The 20,563-nt window shown below is 39.0% G+C and overlaps 1 protein-coding gene across 1 annotated transcript; it reads left to right on the plus strand.

The window, feature by feature from the left end:
- The first annotated feature begins 1,564 nt into the window (after window positions 1–1,564).
- On the plus strand, window positions 1,565–20,563 carry LOC128512506 (MOB kinase activator 3B). The gene is made up of 4 exons (XM_053485818.1): window positions 1,565–1,660; window positions 9,992–10,573; window positions 18,228–18,430; window positions 19,816–20,563. The coding sequence occupies exons 2-4, from the start codon at window positions 10,156–10,158 to the stop codon at window positions 19,843–19,845; spliced, it is 651 nt and encodes a 216-aa protein (XP_053341793.1). The 5' UTR covers window positions 1,565–1,660; window positions 9,992–10,155; the 3' UTR covers window positions 19,846–20,563.

Raw genomic sequence — 20,563 nt, forward strand, 5'->3', positions numbered from 1 at the left:
ACAGGCAGCTCATCTCCTTCCTGTCATGGAGTCACATGGTCCTTTTGTCATTCTTCATTCTTTCTTCTCTCACTCCATCCCCCTCCTCTATGCTCCTCACCCCCCCCCCAACCTCATCAGCCTAAAATGCTTCATTCCACCCCTCTGCTCCCCCCATCCTCTGTCTCCTTTCATTTTTCTCCTTGTTTTGCTTTTTGACTTCCTCGTCTGCTTGTCCTTCGTCCTCACACCTCCTTCCATCTGTCTTTTTTTAACAGCTTCAGCTTTGAAATAGAGAGGTAGCAAATGATTGTTAAACTTTATTTTATCAAGTAAAATATTTTTAATGCTGTAAATAATACAAATAAAATACAATAAGCATAAAACAGAAAATCAATGCGTTTTATAGTAACTTTTCTCAGTCAGTTCTCACTTTTCCCCCTGTCTGCTGTTATACGTAAGATATACAGTGTGCAATTACATCTACAAACTTGTCTTGTGTTACTGCCTCTAGTGCTGCTGGATATTAGGAATTTCATTTGGGATCAATAAAGTATCAATTTATCAATCTATCTATTTATATATCTCCATTTGTAATAGGTTATAATACTACTACTAATAATAATAGTCATCATTTTCATCATCATCATCATCATATGCATGCTTTTTTAAACTGGATAAATAATTCCCGAACCCGCAACCTGAAGGTAGACGAAGGTAGAAGGAAGACGACCATGCTAACCACCTAGCCACTAAAATTACTTTTTTTTTTAAATTAAAGAATTTATTTTTATTTAAAACCATTTTACATTTTATCAGTTGCACATACAGTACAATGTGCATGTGTAAATTTGTCATTTTTCAACCTGTCATTTTAATTTAATATTCATTCATATGTAACTATTAGTTATTTGTTTAAATTTTATTTACATAGCACTTTTAACAACAGTCATTGTCTCAAAGCAGCTTTAAAAAATGAAAAGAAAATTTATGGAAGTGTGTATGAGTGGGAAATAAATGTGTTTAAATAATAATGAGATTGTGAGATAGTCCCTGATGAGCAAACCGAGGGCGACGGTGGTGAGGAAAAATTCCCTGAGAAGGAAAAAGGAAGAAACCCTTGAGAGGAACCGGACTCAACAGGGAACCCATCCTCATCTGGGTGATAACGGATAACAAGAATGATATAACGACATCATGTGTGTCAGGCTGCTGGAAGTTCAGTATAACAAAAGTTATTAATATGTAATAACATTAAAATATAATATTAATTTATATAAATTGTTCTAGTAAAGTTTTTTGTTTCATTTTAGTTCAATGAAACCATATACCATTCTGAAAGTGTATGTAATCTTTAACCTTCCACAAGATGTCGCTGCAACTACTAAAAACGATTCGCTAAGCGCGTCAGTTGTTCGGCGCATGCGCAGTACTGACTACAAACTATTTCTAGTCATGCCATCGGTTTCCATGGCTACATTCGTACTACCGTACTAATCAGTATGGCCACCGTCGCTAGAGGTCGCGTTACTGAGATTTTACTGTGTAGTAGGCTAGTACGCATCTGGGCCGCAGCTCGTGTGTGTGTTCGCTGAGAGCTCGCGCAGTCGGCAGAGCGGGATTCAGCAGGAGAGAGATTATCACACGGGACTGAAATAAAAGTGGATAAAGTGCAGGAAAGGTAAATGAGAACTTTAATACCTTTTTTTCTTTTTTCTTTTTACTTTTAATAGCTTTGTTATGTTACGCGCAGTGCTGGTTTATGAGCCTGTTCTGTAAACGTGCATGTGTTGTGGTTTGTTTTTGATCGAGTCGTCACGTTTAGGACACAAAAAAAATAATTTCATGCTTTCGACATCACATAAATTCGATAAAAAATTATTATAATAAATAAAGTATTTTTGCGTTTTTAATAGATCAGATGCGTTAAGTTACAACGATGTACATTACGCAACACGTTGCATGTTAGACTTTAATTCCTTTAAAAAAAAAAAAGTAACATTCTATAAACCAGACCTCACTTACAGCTTTTCCATATAGTTTTTTTTTTTACTTGTTTACCAAAATTTCTGAGATCTAATTAACATTACAGTAGTTCAATATCCTCTACGAAGCTTGGGGGTGTCCCAAATATATACCTATTTCCTAGATATGTGCACTACTTAAGGGATAATATGACGTCGTTTCTAACTTACCTAGGGCACGATATGTACACTAGGACGCCATTTTGGACCTTGCGAGGATTTATGAATGAAACAGATGTAAAGTTTGTTTCGAAACACACTACAAATATTTGATTCGCAAGTTTTAGTAAGTATGTATTTTAAAATAAAACATATCAAATAAAGTCGAAAAAATATTTTTTTCATTAAAACGTGTGTTATTTGCGTTTCCGATTTTCTTAACCGCCCCCTCCCCAAAGCCACGCCCCTTGCCTTCATAACAACGAGTGATTGTGATTCTCTTCTGTGACTCGTTTTTTTGGTTCGGCTCATCAATAGGAGTCGACTCTTTCAAACGACACGCTCCTTTTTTATTGAACGAATTTATAAACAGCTTTTTTTTAACCATTTCGAATTAAAATGACTTCATACAATATTAAATTTCAATGAAAGCTCACATGCGTGTGTCGAAACTCGAAAATTCATTTCATTCAGTGACTCGGTTCGTTTTGTTCGGATCAACAATACGAGTCGACTCTTTCCAAACGACTCCCTGCTTTATTTATTTATTATTCATATATGTAAACTGTAATAATTTGACTTTTTCTCACTTCTGACATATTTTTACCTGCTTGATATACACTATGCCATTACAGACTTCTTTGCTGTTGGGTTTATTGTAGGTATTTTTTTTTCTGATTGAGTATTTGGATTGTTTTATTGTGGTATATAATAACTAAATCACACTGAGATGTGCTTTTATTGGAAAACAAACAACTTCAAGATGTTACGTAACTCTGTTTACGTGCAGAAAAACCTCGTACAGTTTTGTCGTCTATAATTTTCCCTCAACGGCACATGACCAAATGTTATTCTGTTCATGAGTGGGGTTTACAATATAAAAAAGAGAGACATAAAAGAGGGTGTATCAAGTGCATACTGCATCGTAATCTCTACATCCTGTCCGAGGCCACTCTGATTCATGCTGCGGGAATCCACATGTCCCTACAAATCATGGGCAGGACCCGCGAGTTAAACATCGACAGCTTTGATAACTGGAGTCACACATTGTGAACTCATCTCTACCTCGAGGCGACTGTAACAGCTCAGAAACGTAAAGTGAGCTGTGTTTTTTAGCTCAGAGTTCTGTCAATGCTCGTTTTATTGCTTTTAATTATAGCATTAAGTGAGGAGCCCGGTGTTTCCCTGAGCAGCAGCTTGTTAAAACTCGTCCGTAAGGAAACGCAGTGGCTTGGCGTCAGTTCTGTACTGTTTATTCACCAGGCAGCTCACTGCATTTTTTTTTTTGTTTTCCCTTCCATCTGTGTGAAATCTCATGATGAGGCTTTTGTTGCTTGGTGCAGCTCTGGAGAGAGGCCCAGACACGTGTGTGTGTGTGTGTGTGTGTTGGAAGGCTTTTTATTTACTGAGCAGGATTAATCCATTACAATCCACACACAGTGGTGTGATCAGTTAATCCAGCTCTGTGTAATCAGGACCCTGCCATGACCATGTGTTCCTCTGTGCGTGTGTGAGGTTTGGAGATATGTGAGTAAAAAAAAAAATATGCAAAACTTTTTATATGATAAAAAGTTACTTTAATGATTTACGTGTTAAGATTAGATTTTCTGTATAAGAGGAATAAAGCATTAGATTTTTTTTTTAATCAAGCCAAGCCTGTTTCTGGTTTAAACCATCTCTAGCGGCTCTGAAATCTCTTTACGTTATCTCCATTATCAAGCCAAGTTTTGGTCGCTGGACGCCCAGTGTGTAGAAAGACAGAGAATATTCCTTCTCACAAAGCCTAACCTCTTGGACAAGTCATTAGAACTGATGCTAAGTCAGCTTCATCCTGAAATTAACACCAGGCTTGTTAGAGTCAATGAGGAGATTTGACGTGACGGACATCAACAGTAGCAGCAAAAAAAAGTTATGTTGGCCAACATTTTACTTCTTTCTTTTTTCAGTAAACAAAAGTGAGCTGAAACCACATGTTTACAAGCTTATCTGAACTGACAGGGCGTTCTACAGTCATAAGCCCGAAACACATACACACACACTGAAAGACACACAGCTGATATCGGATCAAGCGGCCCTCTGTGTGGTCTTCCTGAAGCCCGTCAAAAGCTGAGGCTCGGGTGTTAAACAGACACAGCGTGCACGTTTTCAAAGCTCACATTCTCACAGCGAGAGCTGCCAGCGCCACCCAGCATGAGCACGCCCTTAACCCTGAACAACGGGGGATTTAACACTGCGATTTAACTAATCACATGGTTATGGCTGAGGAAAATATTGGTTTCTGACATGCGCTGTGATTTAGCAATGATGCACTAAACATAATCTGTTACTAAGCTGTAAATGTAGTAAGAGTTTTGATTTCTTACAGTCCAAATCCTAAACACTTTCACTGTTATGTTCACTACATGTTTTTGGAGACTTTGTAGTGTGCTATGTGTGTATCAGAACAGCGTTATAAAACCAAAGGTGATAGATGCGTGTGGGAGAAATTCTGATAAATTAAATTTCAGGTTTTTATTTATTTTCATTTAAATATATAATGTGTATAAAATAAAGTGTATTTAGTTTAACCCTTAAAATCTAGTAACGGAGTTTAGAAAAAGTAAATTTTATTATGTATTTATACACACACTCACACACACACACACACACACAGTGTATGAGAACTCACGGGATTGGAACTAAATAGTTGTGTGGCAAAACAAAACGAAGCTTGGTTTTTTTAAAAAGAAAGCATAAAGATTGGACTTTGGAGCAACAATTTTGCAAACTTTCAATGAACTAGAACAAGAATACTCGTCTAGCAGTGACTCTTCTTGCATTCACCTTGGGGGACCTTATTAATTAATTAGCAGGTAACTTATAATACTTATAAGTAGTGATTTCTTCACTTGTTTGTTCCCTCCTCTCGTGAGGTTTCTAAGGCAGAGAAACCCCTGGAACTCGTAATGTGGGTTACGTGTAAGAGCCACTGCAGGGGTCTGGTCTTTTATCCGTGGAAGTTTTACAGCTTTTCGTCCCACCCGTCACATTCCCGCATAGGGATCAAAGAGCAGAAACCCGCGCGACGTCCTGCCGTTTTCAACATTCACATCATCCTTTCAAACAAATGAGTGTCTTTTACAAACTGATTAAAGTGCTTTGTGTTGCCACAGGCATGCTTTTCTTAACGGTGTGAACATGAAGTTAACATGCAACGAGCTTCCGGAGACCCCACAGGGTTACTCAATGAAACTTCCAACCCAGTTAGACAAGAAAAACATCATGGTTGGTCAAGACCTGAAAGACAAGCAGAAAAATGTGATGACAGAAAGTACAGTTTGGTGTGGTAATCTTTTTGCATCGGAACGTGAACGAAGACAATCAAGTTAATTCACACGCAGACCTTCAGCTATTTACATCACAGGGATGTGTTGAGGGCGTGTAAACTTTTGGAAAGGTGAGGGGGTTCAGGGCCATAGTGATGAAAGAAAGTAGAATTAGCTGGCAGTGGCTTTGTTCTTAAAACTGATTTAATTATGATTTTTTTTAAGGGGTGAGATACGATTATGAAACAAATAATGAGATTATTTTTTTCATTAAATTTCAACTCATGAAGAAGAGTCTTTTATTTTTTATCAAAATGAATATTTTTGTTGTAAAATTTTCACTTTTTCCCCCCAAAAAATCACATTTTTGTTGTACAATTATCATTAAAATATTAAGATTTTTTGTTGTTGTAGAATTGTGAGTATTCTGGTAAAAAATCTTTTTTATTTGTAAAATAGTTTTGTCTTCATAATTTAACTTTTACTTTAAATTCACACTTTTCTCTTATACCTTTGCAACTTTACATTTGAACTATATTTGTCACTTCACTATCTTAAGTGTCACGTTTTACAAATCCGAATATCATTGTATGTTGAGAATTTGCATTAGGATTACCAGTATCCAAGTAACACTATACACATTTATTTACACTATTATTTATGTCACGTGTACAATAAATGATTCATGTAACGTGTAGCTAAAACATCTACAGACTAAATTATTGTAATTACACTTTTATTAGAGCGTGTTTAATGCTGCGAAGTCACTCCCATGGGTCATGATGCATCTTTACTTCATCCATATGCTATAGTTCAGTGGTTCTTAATCAGTTCAGGATATAGAAGTAAAACCCGCCATGCTACCTAACCAGCTGACTATTCAGTTAATGCCCTCGCGGTGTGCTCAGACCCCACGCTCAAAACGAAATTCCAGATGATGTTTTTTTTTTTATTTTTTTTATAGGTTTTTTCACTCTCACTCATTGTCTATACCACTTTATCCTGTGTACAGGGTCGCGGGGGCCTGGAGCCTATCCCAAGGGACTTAGGCCATTTCATTCAATCAACTGCAGGGCACACACTCGCACACTCATTCACACACTACAGGCAATTTGGAAACGCCAATAAGCCTAATCTGCATGTCTTTGGGCTGTGGGAAGAAACCTACCGAGCACATGGAAAAGATCCAAAGTCCATGCACACAGACCCCGAGGCGGGAATCAAGCCCGGACCCTGGAGAATATCTGTGATTAGCTTTGGTTTTATCATAGTACAACTAGCAAGTTGAGTTTCTGTACAGTAAATGCAAGGCACAGGATTTTTGGTAAACTTTTAAACCAGTATAAACACACAACATGCAAAAATATTTAGGGTGGAATAGATAAATAATGGGCAACAGTGATCTTCATTTGGCATCATGATATCATCAATGTTATTGAGGTATTTCTTCTTTTTTCTTCAGTTTCTCTTAGTATAATAAATTTTTTGTTTAAAAAATGTTTAGTTTTAAAAAGGTTGGTTTCCAAAATGGTTTGTTTGGGCAAATGGTTTGTTTTTTGCATGTAAAAAAGTTTGTTTAGGTCATTAGTTTGTTTGTACGGAAGGTTTGTTTAGGTAAAACTGTTTGTTTGTGTAAAAAGTTTGTTTAGGATAAACAGGTTGTTTGTGTACAAAGGTTTGTTATGACAAAACTTTTGTAGAAAAGGTTTTGTTTAGATTTTTTGAAGGTTTGTTTGGTAACAGTGTTTGTTTAAAAAGGTTGATAACATGATTTATTTAGAATGTTTGGTAAAAATTGCTTTTAAAAAGGCAGTTTAAAAAGTTTATTTGGATTTTTTTTTTTTTAAAGGTCTGGAAAATGTTGGTTAAATTCTTTTCGTTAACAATGTTGATGGTTAAAAACAATTTTTTATTCATTTATATATATATAAGGGAATATATATTTCTGATAACTTTGGTTAAAATTTTTTTCTAAAGATTTCGCTTTTGAAAAAATTTGGTTGAAATATCTTTTTTTATAAAACACAAATGATTATTTATTCTGTAAAAAAGTTGGCTTGGTAACTGTTTGTTTTGAAAAGTTTGTTGGGTAAGAAGGCTTGTTGATGAAGTCTAAAGCCCCTTTCAGACACGCACTCCTTTCCATCTGAACATGTCGCACTGCAGGGTACCACAGGGTCGGACCCAGTAACATTATTACTTTCGACATGTCTGAAGTTTATGCAGTCACGTTCACAGCTACAGGAACGTACAGGATAATGACAAATTGACGTAGGATGCTGTTCTGTATAGCCGGCCTATCAAACACGACAGTCGAGTGATGTGAAGCTTTAAATGTGTGATTGTGAAGAACTTAACAGACAGTAAGGGATGTATTTTATCTCTAACAAGATGACGACTGTCTTGCAGAACGTCCAAACAGCAGTAACATGAGAAATATACATTTTAATTGGAATCCCCCTAACATTCATCCACCATCACTTGTGTACTGTCCAATCAGCAAATATCATCTGTACAGTGTCTGTCTCTAAATTGGATTGTTACAGAATCCAGCTGCTTAATGCTTTAGGATGCAGATAGATTTTTTAATTATATTTACGCTAGAAATAAAAAAGTTTAAAAAGTGTTCAGTTAACTTGCTGACATTAAGCAATCAGCTTTCTGTGGCTCAGTGTGAAAACAACAAGGATGATTATTCACTTTACACATGGTGTGTGTGTGTGTGTGAGCGAGAGAGTGTGAGGTACCCAAAAGAAAAAAAAAAAAATACACTTGACAGCTTGGGGAATTCCTCTTAACCACATCAACCACACAATCCCCCCCCAACCCCATGTCTGCTTCTCAACATAATTTGAAGGAAGGGATTTTTCTACAAACGAGTCTTCTAATGACCTGTAGTGAAACCAAAGCAGTCATCATGGGTAATGAGGTTGTAGTACGGATTCTCGTAATTATTGAAAGCCGTCTTGACTGTGGGAAAGTTGCAGTGTAAATTCTGTGAATTCCACCAAAACAGGCAGCGCGGTGCCACAACATGTCTATTGGTCCAATACTGTTATTGTAATAACAGCTTTCCTGTATGGTGTGTTTATTTAACAATCGTGGAAGGAGTTGGCAGCGTCAGAAGTTTGTAAAAGATGATTATTCCAACACAGGAAAGTTATCAGGATTTTGCGGTTTCTTGTTAACGTTTTACGTCCTTAAATGTCTCCAAAGTCTCAAAACCCACGTTGGCGGTGAGCGTGCGGGTTAAATGACTGTGATTTTTGACTAATTGCGCTCATGGGGTTTTGAGACTGGTGTAACTGTGTAATGAGTGGGTTTGAATCATAACTGAATCTTTTTTTTTTCCTTTTCTAATATTTTATATATTTGATTTTTTTTTTGGTTTTTAATTCTATTTCATTTTTGAACTTTTGTAAATTTCTATATTCCAAGCTAAATGTAATTATTTTTCAATTGAAAACTCTATGTTTAGTTCAAATGTATTCTCTAGTGCATTTCTAGTTTCTTAGTGTAAATGTAATGTTAGGTTTTAATATTATGGCTGATGGTGTAATCATCATCAGTGTCACAAAAACGGCCTGTACAATAAAAATCTTTACAACATAACAATAAAATTGTCAAGTTACAATAAAATTGACAACGTGTTACAATAGAGTTGTTAACAGTGTTTCAGTAGAGCCTAATTGTGTCAATTATGCTACAATAAAGAGTGTACACAATATTACACTACAATTGTAGTAAAGTTACGAAATCCTTTATGCATATAACAAAACTACAAAGTCGGCCTGTCTGTACATATTTGCGGAAATTTTTTTGCCGTCGTTTCATCACATTCGGACCACGGGAAAAGAAGGTATGCTACTTTAAAATTTATATGAAACCAACCTCAGTAAATCATTAGTTCATCTCAAAATTCAACAGAATTTTTTAATATGCGCTCCTTAATAATTAATAAACGTTATCTTTTCATTCCGTCCACTTCAGGGTAACCACATAAAAATTTCAGTTAATTCATAAGTACATTTGTGTTTCTCTGGCTGTTTTCAGTCGGTTCACCACAGCCAGTAAGGGCGTGCATCGACATGTCCCCATCATACCGATGTTTATCAGCACAAAGACCTGACGTTTGCTCTTTAGTAGTAAAAAAGACCCCCATTATAACTGAGGCAGCATCCTGTCTCATCGTGCCCTGAGGGTGTAGTCTTAGTTGGAGTACATAGCGGTCATGTTTGGACTCAGCTTGTAAATCCTGACTAGCTGTAGCGACTTTGCTGAAACGAACTCGTGCACAACTAAAGCTTGCGTGTAAAACGTACAAGAACGGTATAAACGTGTAAGTACGGACAAGGTCTCTTTGGTCGTTCTTCAACTCTTGTTTGTTGGTATCCATGCTCTGGTTTTAAGGTATCCGCAAGACCGCAGCAGTATTGATGGAAATAAATGTGAATTTTATCTTTAATAATACTCCCGAGATGTCTCGTCTGTTTGCATCACAGATCGTTTATGTCTCCCTATCAGGTGATGATGTTATAAAAGCAGACGCCCGTCATCGGAAGAGCAGCCCACCATTCTTCCTCCTCCTCCTCATCATCATCATCGTCACCTCTATCACCTCTTTCTCATTCTGACATCCATTGCATCTCTTTCCCCTCCTGAGCCCCCACCTTACCGCTTCATTAACCATGTCCATCGCTCTCAAGCAAGTCTTCAACAAGGACAAGACGTTCAGGCCCAAGCGCAAGTTCGAGCCAGGGACGCAGCGCTTCGAACTGCACAAGCGGGCTCAGGCATCACTCAGCTCGGGCGTGGACCTGAGGGCGGCCGTACAGCTACCCAATGGCGAGGACCCCAACGACTGGGTGGCCGTCCACGTGGTGGACTTCTTCAACCGCATCAACCTGATCTACGGCACCGTGTGCGAGTACTGCACAGAGAAGAGCTGCCCGGTGATGTCAGGAGGCCCGCGGTTCGAGTATCGCTGGCAGGATGAGCACAAGTACAAGAAGCCCACAGCATTGCCAGCGCCGCAGTACATGAACCTGCTGATGGACTGGATCGAGGTGCAGATCAACAACGAGGACATCTTTCCCACCAGCGTAGGTGAGTGCAGCAATGAGAAGTAATGGTGATTGTGGTCGATCGATTCTTATCCAAGCATTGAAACTAAGTTATTTAAGACATTGTGCAGCTGATCCTCTTCAAGGGACAGGTAAAATGGTAGCTAAAATGAATGTATAGTTGAAGTATAGTTAATATATAGTTCCATGTTGGAACAGGAAGGGGTCGCTCCCAAACTATTCCCACAAACTTTGGAGCATGGAATTATCCAAAATGTCTGGAAATGCTGAAGCATTGAGAGTTTCTGTTACTGGAAGTAAGGGGCTGAGCCCAAATCCTAAGAAACAACCCCTCACCATCACTTATAGCAACACAAAGAGGTTAGTTAGCCCACTATCCTTCCTCTTCCACATACACGACCTCGCAGGGTTGCATAATTGGCTGGTGATCACAATCTCCAGATGACAGAGCAACCGCTTTTCTGTTTGCGCCACCCAAAATCCTTACAGTTCAGGCGACTATAAATAAAACCTGCTGCCTCGCCACCTCCAGGACTTAATTATCACCCGAATCACTACATTCATTCGAGAGAACTAGGCTGCTATAATTATAATTCCCAAATCCCGTCTTCAGTCCTCCTCTTTCTCACCCTGTCCTCACCGAGAGCCTGGACTGTATCGCAAACATGAAACACTATCACAGGCAGCGTGTTAATTATTCAAAGCCACGAGATCCTCAGAGACGTGTCGCACTCGCTCCCATCGGTTTCCTCCTGCAACCCGAACCAGCACAGGCTTCATTACCCGCTTCACTCCGCCACCTACGGCTTCTTTCTCCCTCTTCGCTCTCTTCATCCCTGTGTTTAAACCCATCTCAGTACCATCAATTATTCAGACTGACGCGGGCCGGGGCGTAACCCTTTTCTGTTTGCGTTAGGGGAAATATGCATTATTTAGAAAGGCCAGGTGCGTTAAGACATAAAGACACAAGACAGAACAGGGACCGTGTTTGGAAAGTTGAAGGACATCTGAAGTCTCCGCAGACAGAATTATAACCAGGCTGGGTTTGTGCTGAATTAGTTACCCCGATACTCAGATACCCATCTCTGTCTCATACACTTGCTGTCGTCTCACACACTCATGCTGTGTCACACACTCTCGCCAGTATACATTTTGCAGGTAAGTGATGTGATGTCAGGTGTAGATGATGGCGCCCGTTCTTCCTGCTCTCTTTGTCGCTTTTTCTCACTTATCTCCATCAAAGACCCAGCTTGTCCAACCTGCACATCCTGCCCCTTATCATCCAGCTGTGTTTCTATTCCTCTTCGTTACTATCTCTCAGTTAAACACACACACACACACTTGAGCTGCTGCTCAAACACTCGCCAGTGTGGGGTGGCCCGAGTCTCCGGGAGAAACGGGATGCCATTACACACGCCACCGCAAAGAGGATTTAACAAGGATTTACTGAGATATACACACACACACACATTCACAAATGTTTGCCCCAGATTAGCTCAGCTGGGCCTGCTTGCAGAGTAAACTTTACCAGTTTGTTTGACTTTTTGTAATTAAAATGGTGAAGTGGTTCGACACGGGACCAAATGATTTGGAAATTTGAAAATGGTGTTTTTTTTTCTGCCAAAACCGGACCGAACGATTTAATAGTGTTGTGGCAGTGTGTGTGCAAAATTACAGGGACCATCAAGTCCTTCAGTCGAGTTCCTTATGAAGGTTGTCGGGAGTCATCACTAGGAGGAGGAGGGGGGTTTAACCTGAGGATGAGGGACAAGGGTGCTCCTCATCCTAGTATACTACTACTAAGAAAATCAGTCCTAGTTGGGTTCCTATGATGATGTACTAATTTCACACCTACATCATCATTCAGGTTGTTTGATTTGAGTCTCCAGAAGGTCAAAGGTCATGCGTGTGGAAGTGATTGTATTGCCTTTTTCAGTGTGGGAGCCCCCGAGGAACAGGAAGTCCCTGCAGTCAGGATGTGTCATCTGGTCTCGAGCTCTTTTTCTTGTCTCACACTCCTCCTATATTTTTCACCCTACTTTTAACAAATTAAACTCAATCTCAGAACTCCTAACTCGCTGTCATTATCACAATTATTGTGATTATAATAAGAGCTTTAAACACCTAAATACCTCTCTCTAAATATAGATATATGAACGAGGTAATGAGAGGACCAGCTCCGTTTTTTTTAGACAACACTTATTATGTTGTGTGTTTTGTTTTGTTTAGTTTCGAACTGTACATTATATGATGTGCATTTTATTAATATATCCTTCTCCCAGTCAAAAAAGGACAATGAGGTCATGAATATATGTTTGAGTGTGTGTGTGTGTCTTGTAGCAGCACTACAGGAGTGGTGAGCGTTAGAGCGCAGCACAGCTAGTCTCTCATTTTTCCGCCTGACTGCTTATTAGCTTCAAGATCACATGACCTTTTCGCGTCGTCCTCCTTAGCCTTGCGCGAGTGTCTCTAAATAATCCGTCGATTTCTGCTGCTGAAAATCCAGATTTGCTTATGGAAGTGTGTTGTACTTACATGTGTTGGCACATACCCAGTGTGAGATTGAGCTGATCTGTAATAAAAAAAAAAAAGATGTTTAAGGACTAGCATCTTAGTTCCCACCTTCCCCATGTTAATAAACACTGCACACACTCACACACTCCATCTGTTTACCGCCAGCCTGCCAAGTTAAACAACAGCTTGTGTCGGTGTGCTGTGCTGAGAATTATTACGATGTGTTAGGACACGACTTGTGTACAGTGTAAGTTACTGTATTTGTATTTTCTGTCATCGTTCATTAACTGTTAGGGTTATTGAACTTTAGCAGATCGTCCTGACCTAAATGCATCGAGATACTGCCGTGTGATTGGACGATTAGATATCTGGCTTAACAATTAGTCTATTACCTAATAAAGTGGCCGGTGAGTTTATAATAGGACTTTTATTATTCACACCAGAAGGACTGTTAATATTTAGACTATCAGTAACTAACAGTTACATTCGGGTCATTAGGTCAGCTCAGGGAAAAAAAAAAGTCTTGAGATTATTTTTCAACGCACCACCTTTTCTAAAGACCACACTGAGATCATGTTGTTCTACAATGAGCCAATTTCCCAAACAGCGTAGGCCTGCTTCACATTTTCCCTTTTTAACGGTTGAATAAGAGGTTATGTAATGGCTGTTACATAATACTACAGTAAGATGCTTTATTACACTTTTTTTAAACTTAGATTATACACTTGTGTGACTGTGTTTTATTTATATTGGTGGTTAGAAAGCTGGGCAAGAGAAGACATGTGGTGCTGGATGGGTGTACTGCACGTCTTCTTCATCCACACTGGCCTGGATTCTTAAGTTGAAAATTCATATTCATAGTCATATTTGACTTTATAGATTTTCTCTTATTTTATATTTAATTTCTCTATTAGAATACTCTATTTTCTTTTTTTTTTTTTTTTCTTTTTTTTTCTTTTAGGTCACAGGCAGTCATATAAGCATTTCACTGCATTTCATACTGTGTATGTGACAAAATTCGAACTTGATTTGATTTGATGTTCTACAGGATATTGTTTTTTTTTTTATTTAAACTGTAGGTTTAAGTGCTCAGGAGCATTCTGGGAATTTTAGGACGCAGCATATTTTTTAACCTAATCTGCCTTAGTCTTAATCCAGGATCTTTAAAGGCAGCAGGGGGTTTAAACGCCAGGGTCAAGCACCCTTAGTAAGGTGGAACTGATTCTTGTACCATCCCATTGTGTGTTTAGACCCGTGTGTGTGCTCCGGTTCGATGTAATCTTCAAGCCAGTTTGCATTATGAGAGATTATCAGGAGCAGATAAGAGGATAAACAGTTGCTAAGGGACCTCGAGCCAGCAGGATAAATAGGAATATAGCACTGATATGAATTCAGGTCACCCCAGCCAGATCCTGTGCTGCATTGAACTTTCCTTAGAAGTGGAAACTCTGAACTATACAGTAGGTTGAAATCATGCGTTATCCCCATGCTTATCTTTTGTTGCTGCTCAAATCTCACTCCTCAAACTGGATAATCAGATTTAGCAGAATTTAATACATTAAACACACTTTTGCACACACGTCCTTAGCTGCCATGCTGCCATTTTGACTTGACATCACTTCGATTATTCCATATTTCCATCAAAACCGAGGGAATGTTTTCGTTTGTTTACTCAAATGCAGTATTTTTTTCTTATTCTTTTGAATTCTTTATTAAATTGAGCTGAACGTCTCACACAGAGTGAGAAAACACTTTTCCCACGGCGTGTCTTTAGGTGATAAAGATCTGTGAGAAAGTCTGACATCATCTCCGAACTACAAATGGAACGTGGTCATTAGTAATGGGATGCCCAGTTAGGGAGAACGCCGGAGGCAAGATTAGGCCTAAACAGAGTTTATTAACTGTGAGTGAGGTCTAGATTTATAGTCTTCTCTCTCTTAAGTACTTACTTTTTCTCTTTTTCTAGGTCGAACAAGTAGATTTAGTCTCAGAGAGTGATTCATTTGTTTTCTACTGGGCTCATGCGCATAGCATCTTAAAATCTCCATAGGTTATGTACAGGAAACTGAGAAATGAGTAGTTACCTATAAGTCCGCTGGTCTAAATCGTTTGTTCTTTTGTCACCTGACTCGCATAGACGCTATGCAGTGCAGTACACAGGAAACAGATTCGAGAGGTTCTTCTCATGAGTCTTCTGGTCCAAAACGTTCGTTCTTTTGCCACTTGACTTTGACAAACGCTAATAGCTTAAAAGAACGATCGACTCGGACAAGAAGATATGAGAGATGAGCTGCTCATTCTGTTTACTATAATATGTCCTTAGCTGCTATGTAATATTTTCAATACTGGAACTAAAATGTGCGTATGTAGACGTGTTGGGGGTCTGTTTATTGTAAATGTAACATTTTATTTCTGATCATAAGAACGAAAAACCACTTAAAAAAACGATTCGTTCATTTTGAGCAACGAGATTCTTTCTAATCACTTCCTAATCACTACTGCCAAAGTGTAAATAGTAAATAGTGCGTCTATAGGACTATTGAGGAACTGCAATATTTCACCTCAAATGCAAAAAACGTTAAATTAAAATTAAATAAACAAATATATTTTACAGTCAGTGAGCCAATACACATGTTGCCATACAAAATAATCACGAAACATAAATGAATTTTTTTTCCCCATATCTTTAATGGATAATCATTTCTGCATTTTTTTTGTTTATTATTATTATTTAAACAATTACCATGGCAACTTTCACAGACTGAAAATTGTGTTTAGTGACATTATGCCGTTTTATACGATTTAATGAGCTTCATCTCTAAACGTTTATGGCAGCCCAGATGATTAGCTGGAACTCGCCTTTTTCCATCATGCAGGAACTGACTAACAGCAAGCTAGTGTTAGTTCAGCTAACATTTGCACAGGCTCTGTGTTTCAGCTGGTTTAAACGCAGAGCCCGTTTCACACGCCTATGAGAGCTTTTGTTCGACCACAATGCTCTTTTAAATCATTGCCTGTTCTCCGCCTACACGCAAACGTACATTTACAGCCACTTCCCATGGAAATAAGCCTCCTCATTGATCATGCTCCAGCCAGATTGTGATCCGGAGCTTTTCCAGTCAAAGTGCCACAGTGTTGTGGGCTCCGACAGCATCTCCGACTAAAACACGAACACACCCACGCTGAGAACGTCTGGAATACTTCGAGCGCTACACATTCTTTATTATCCGAGATGGAAATCTCAGAACCCACTCGCGTGCGTGCACTATACAGTACGTGCACTTATCTCAGCCTCAGATGCTCCGCCCACTGAGGGTCTGATGCCTTTTGCATAATAAGATAACCATGGTGTTGAACTCTTGAAGGTTTTTGATGGTAGGAAATTCTTTAAGGAAAATACCTTAATAATTGAGATGGTTGACTTTTGAACTTCCTCTTGATCAGCGATTGAGGACGTTTCCGTTCCATACTCTGGCTTTTACTCTGAGGCTCATAGTGATGAATCCGTGTCTCGTCACCAGTAGTGATTCTGTATAAGAAACTTTCGAATTTTGTTTGCAGATATCCAAACCTTTCTGTTTATGCTCTTCCGTGGGTTGTTTCGGCACCAGGTACACCCCCAGACCACAAAAAAATTTATATCTGCACGCTGCTGTTCTTTAGTGCAAACCACAAGTGGGGCATCCATTTAACATGTAACAAGTTCACACCTGCACAGCAATGACTGGTGAGACAGTAGCCTTGAACAGAAAGCGCTGATAAGACAGAAGTTTGGCCGGACTGCGGGTAATTTTTAACTCGCTTGAGCTTGTTTTCATTTTTTATTATTTAGTGGTGGCTCAGAGGGCTAAGGCACTGAGCCCTATGTGAACAGGATGCTTCCCTGGATTTCCATTGGGCTTTTTTTTTTTCGAACTTTCTGAGTCAGCAGTGCCACACTTAATTTTATCTTCTTTCTTTTTTCAGGACGCCAGGACATTTCCTGTTAGCTATGTATAGTGGGGGGGTTAAGTGAACTGGAATATCCTGTGTGAACATGTGCTTGTTGAGTGCACTGCTTAGTGGCTCCAACACCATTATAGCTATACATTAGAAAGCGTGTGGAGTAGCAAAGTGTTGTTGGCTGAAAGTGCACAATTGATTGTTGTCTTTTTTGGATGAAATGGCAGAGGTGAGACGTGTGCTCGTCAGTTTTGTGAAGTGAAGGAGGTGTGACCACCAGGTGCTCCAAAAGTGAGTCAATCCCCTTAGAACCCAAAGCTAAAACGCCCAACAGAAATAAACAAATTTGCAACATGATACAATAAAGGGAAGAAAAGAAAAGGTTTTGTTCTTCATAGCTAGATTTCTTATTCATGACAACTGTACATGGATGATTTTTTATATATTTTTTATTTATATTGAAATTATATTAAGCCATAAAGCATAACATTGCAGGGGGTTAAACCGCTGGCTGTCTGCTAGGCATACGAAGTGTAAGGTTCTGTATGGCTGATGAAGTTCAATCACATGCAAAAAAAATCATAGCATATAAATTTACTCTTAGTCACTTTAGTATTTTAGCTAAGCTAAAGCTAAGATTTGGGGTAACCGAGACGAGTAGGCATGTTCAACCACCACATCCTATCCATTTGTCTGTTTATGGATTAACCAGGGTTTAGGTGGCGTCAGCTCCTGCCATGATGGCGACGACGGAGTTCCCACAGTCGATCTTCAGAATTGTTCCTTAGAAAATCTATGGGTGACATCATGGAAAGTTTGTCCATTTCTTTTCTTTTTTTTTTTTTTTTATCCAGTCTGTGGTCAGGTTCAGTTGAGGATGTGTAATCCAGGTATCAGTCACACTTGAGGAAACCTGGCCTCTTCATATGGAAGGAGGTATCTACACATTGTACTGTAGTACACTGTAATTCCCTTATAACATATTGATCAAGCGTTCTGACCTGTTCTCATATGACAAGGACAAAAACCTTTCAGTGATCTGGAGTTGTCTATTAGCCAATGCTGATGTAATGGAGGTTAATCAGCTTTCTACATTTCCGGTACATGAACTTTTTTTTTATATGTAATAATGGATAATGTCTCGCACTAAGACGTCCTGTTCCACAAAAGATCAGCATCTAACACCAAGTGTTCTCTCTTTTTTTTTTTCTATCTCTCAGGAATTCCATTTCCCAAAAACTTCATTCAGATCTGTAAGAAAATCCTGTGCCGGCTTTTCCGGGTCTTCGTGCACGTCTACATCCACCACTTCGACCGCATCATCCTGATGGGAGCCGAGGCCCATGTCAACACCTGCTACAAGCACTTTTACTACTTCTGCACCGAGCTCAACCTCATAGACCGCAAGGAGCTGGAGCCGCTGGTGAGTGATACCGGGGCTGAGGCTCACTACTGCCCCCTACTGTTCATCTCCCTTCAACACTAAAGACAGCATTGTGCCGAGAGCGCCAACTCAAATAAACAACTACACAGTGTTGTGACTGAACACGATACACACATTCCGTCCATATCTTTATGTCCAGTGAGTGTGAATTTATCTCACTTAATCATTATAATCCGTTTCTCACTGCAGTGTATTGCACACCGCTTCCATCACACATCCGGCTCGACCTCGTTTGCCCTCAGCACTCACATGTAGCAAAGAGCACCCTGCTTAACGAGCGCCGGAGGCGTAGATACACAGCGCAGCAAACAAAGAGGCCTTTATTCACTTCATCATAAGCTCTCCTTGTGAGAGAGAACAGCCACGCTAGATCAGAACTCCAAAACCGAAAATAAATATTAATATTCTGACGTACGTTGTAGGATTAAAGAGCGTATTGTGGGTGAAAAGCACGTCTACAATCACAACACCGGCCGCACCGCACTGTTCAGGATGGTTTGCTGTATCATGTCTGAAACAGAGCATAAAAAATAACCAGTAATCCGACATCCCATAATGCACTGGGGTTAAATGGAGGCTAGGGCACAAAGACGACTGTGTGTATCTGTTTGTGTGTGGTGTGTTGTCTTAATGAAGCCTGGACTGGAATATTTATATGCTTAAAAAAAAAATCTCTAAAATTATTGGCACCCTTAGTAGTATGCTTGTGCAGTTAAATAAGTCATCAATAAGCATGTGACTGCATTGTGTTAAATTTTTTTTTTTTTTAAAAAAAAATCTTTTTCAAAATTATTGGCATTACTACCCTTTTTAATATTACGTGATTCACAGGAGACTATAACACACCGGTCTCTCCCTGTAATGTCTACATTGACATCATTTGGTAGAAGCCCTTATTCAGAGTGACTTTTATGTTTTTATCTCATCGGGTTTGAACTTGCACCCTTCTGATGAGGAGTAAAATGCTTTAACCACCCCCGGGTCCTATGTCAATGTTAGTGGACTTCGGGTTTCTTCTGTCTTATGTGCTTTAAAAAATATTTAATAGGAGCTAACTAGGTGGTGAAGATGTGAATGGAGATCTGAAGAAATGTCAGAACTCAAACATAGGACTCAAATAGGATTTACAATATCATATCCGATTTAAACAAAAAAGTAATCAAATTTCCCAAATCTGTTGCTTTGAAATTGTAGCTCGGGGTCAAAAAACAATGCATATACTGTAAATGTAACAAAAATAAAACACTATGCATAAGAACAACAGCAGCTTTACACAAAGGCTATGTCTAATCATTTGTATTGGAGCTTCTCCACTTAAAAAAAACACATCATTATTGTTTTCTTTTTTATTATTATTATTTCAGAAAGAGATGACGTCACGGATGTGTCTTTAGGCCCCGTATCAGACCTTGTGGACCCAGGAAAATAAAAGTTAGTCTCAACCGGACGACGTCACAGATGAACAGATGAACTCGGACAATGTGATGCTGATGAAGTCTGACGTATCGAGAAAACTGGATGCAGTTGAGTTTGCGGGTTTGAGTTTCCTCAGAGCGACAGCACCTGCCGGTGGTGAGAAGCGGCACGTTCAGACATGCGGCGCTCGTCCTCCAGGTGGCGCTCTAATGCAGTAATAGGATTACGCACTACTTGGGAATCAGGACTATGCAGTGATGCTGGAGCTCGAGCTCCTTCTAGTGATGAGAATAATATTGTAAAGCTGTAAAGCTACTCACTGTCTAATGACTGCACAGGTTTAGTGAATTTAACCCTCACGGAAAACTAATGGAGTGTGTGTGTGTGTGTGTGTGTGTTTCAGATTGCCAAAATCTACATTTCAGTTGTTTGTCTTGAGGGTTAATGGGATGAGTTTAATTATTTTTTTTATAATAATTTTGTCCTTAGATATGATTTTAATGATGATAATCTCTTTTTCTCTCTCAAACACGCACACACACATTTTACATGAATATTTGACTGTTAGTGTATAGTAGTATATAATAATGCGCCTTTTTTATTTTTTGAATGAAATACAGGGTTTTTTTAAATTATACAAGACTACTTCAATGAACAAATTTCGGCATTTTTGGCATTTGTAATGCAGTAACAGTA

This window comes from Clarias gariepinus, chromosome 24 (genome assembly GCF_024256425.1).
Source record: "Clarias gariepinus isolate MV-2021 ecotype Netherlands chromosome 24, CGAR_prim_01v2, whole genome shotgun sequence".
Taxonomy (NCBI): Eukaryota; Metazoa; Chordata; class Actinopteri; order Siluriformes; family Clariidae; genus Clarias; species Clarias gariepinus.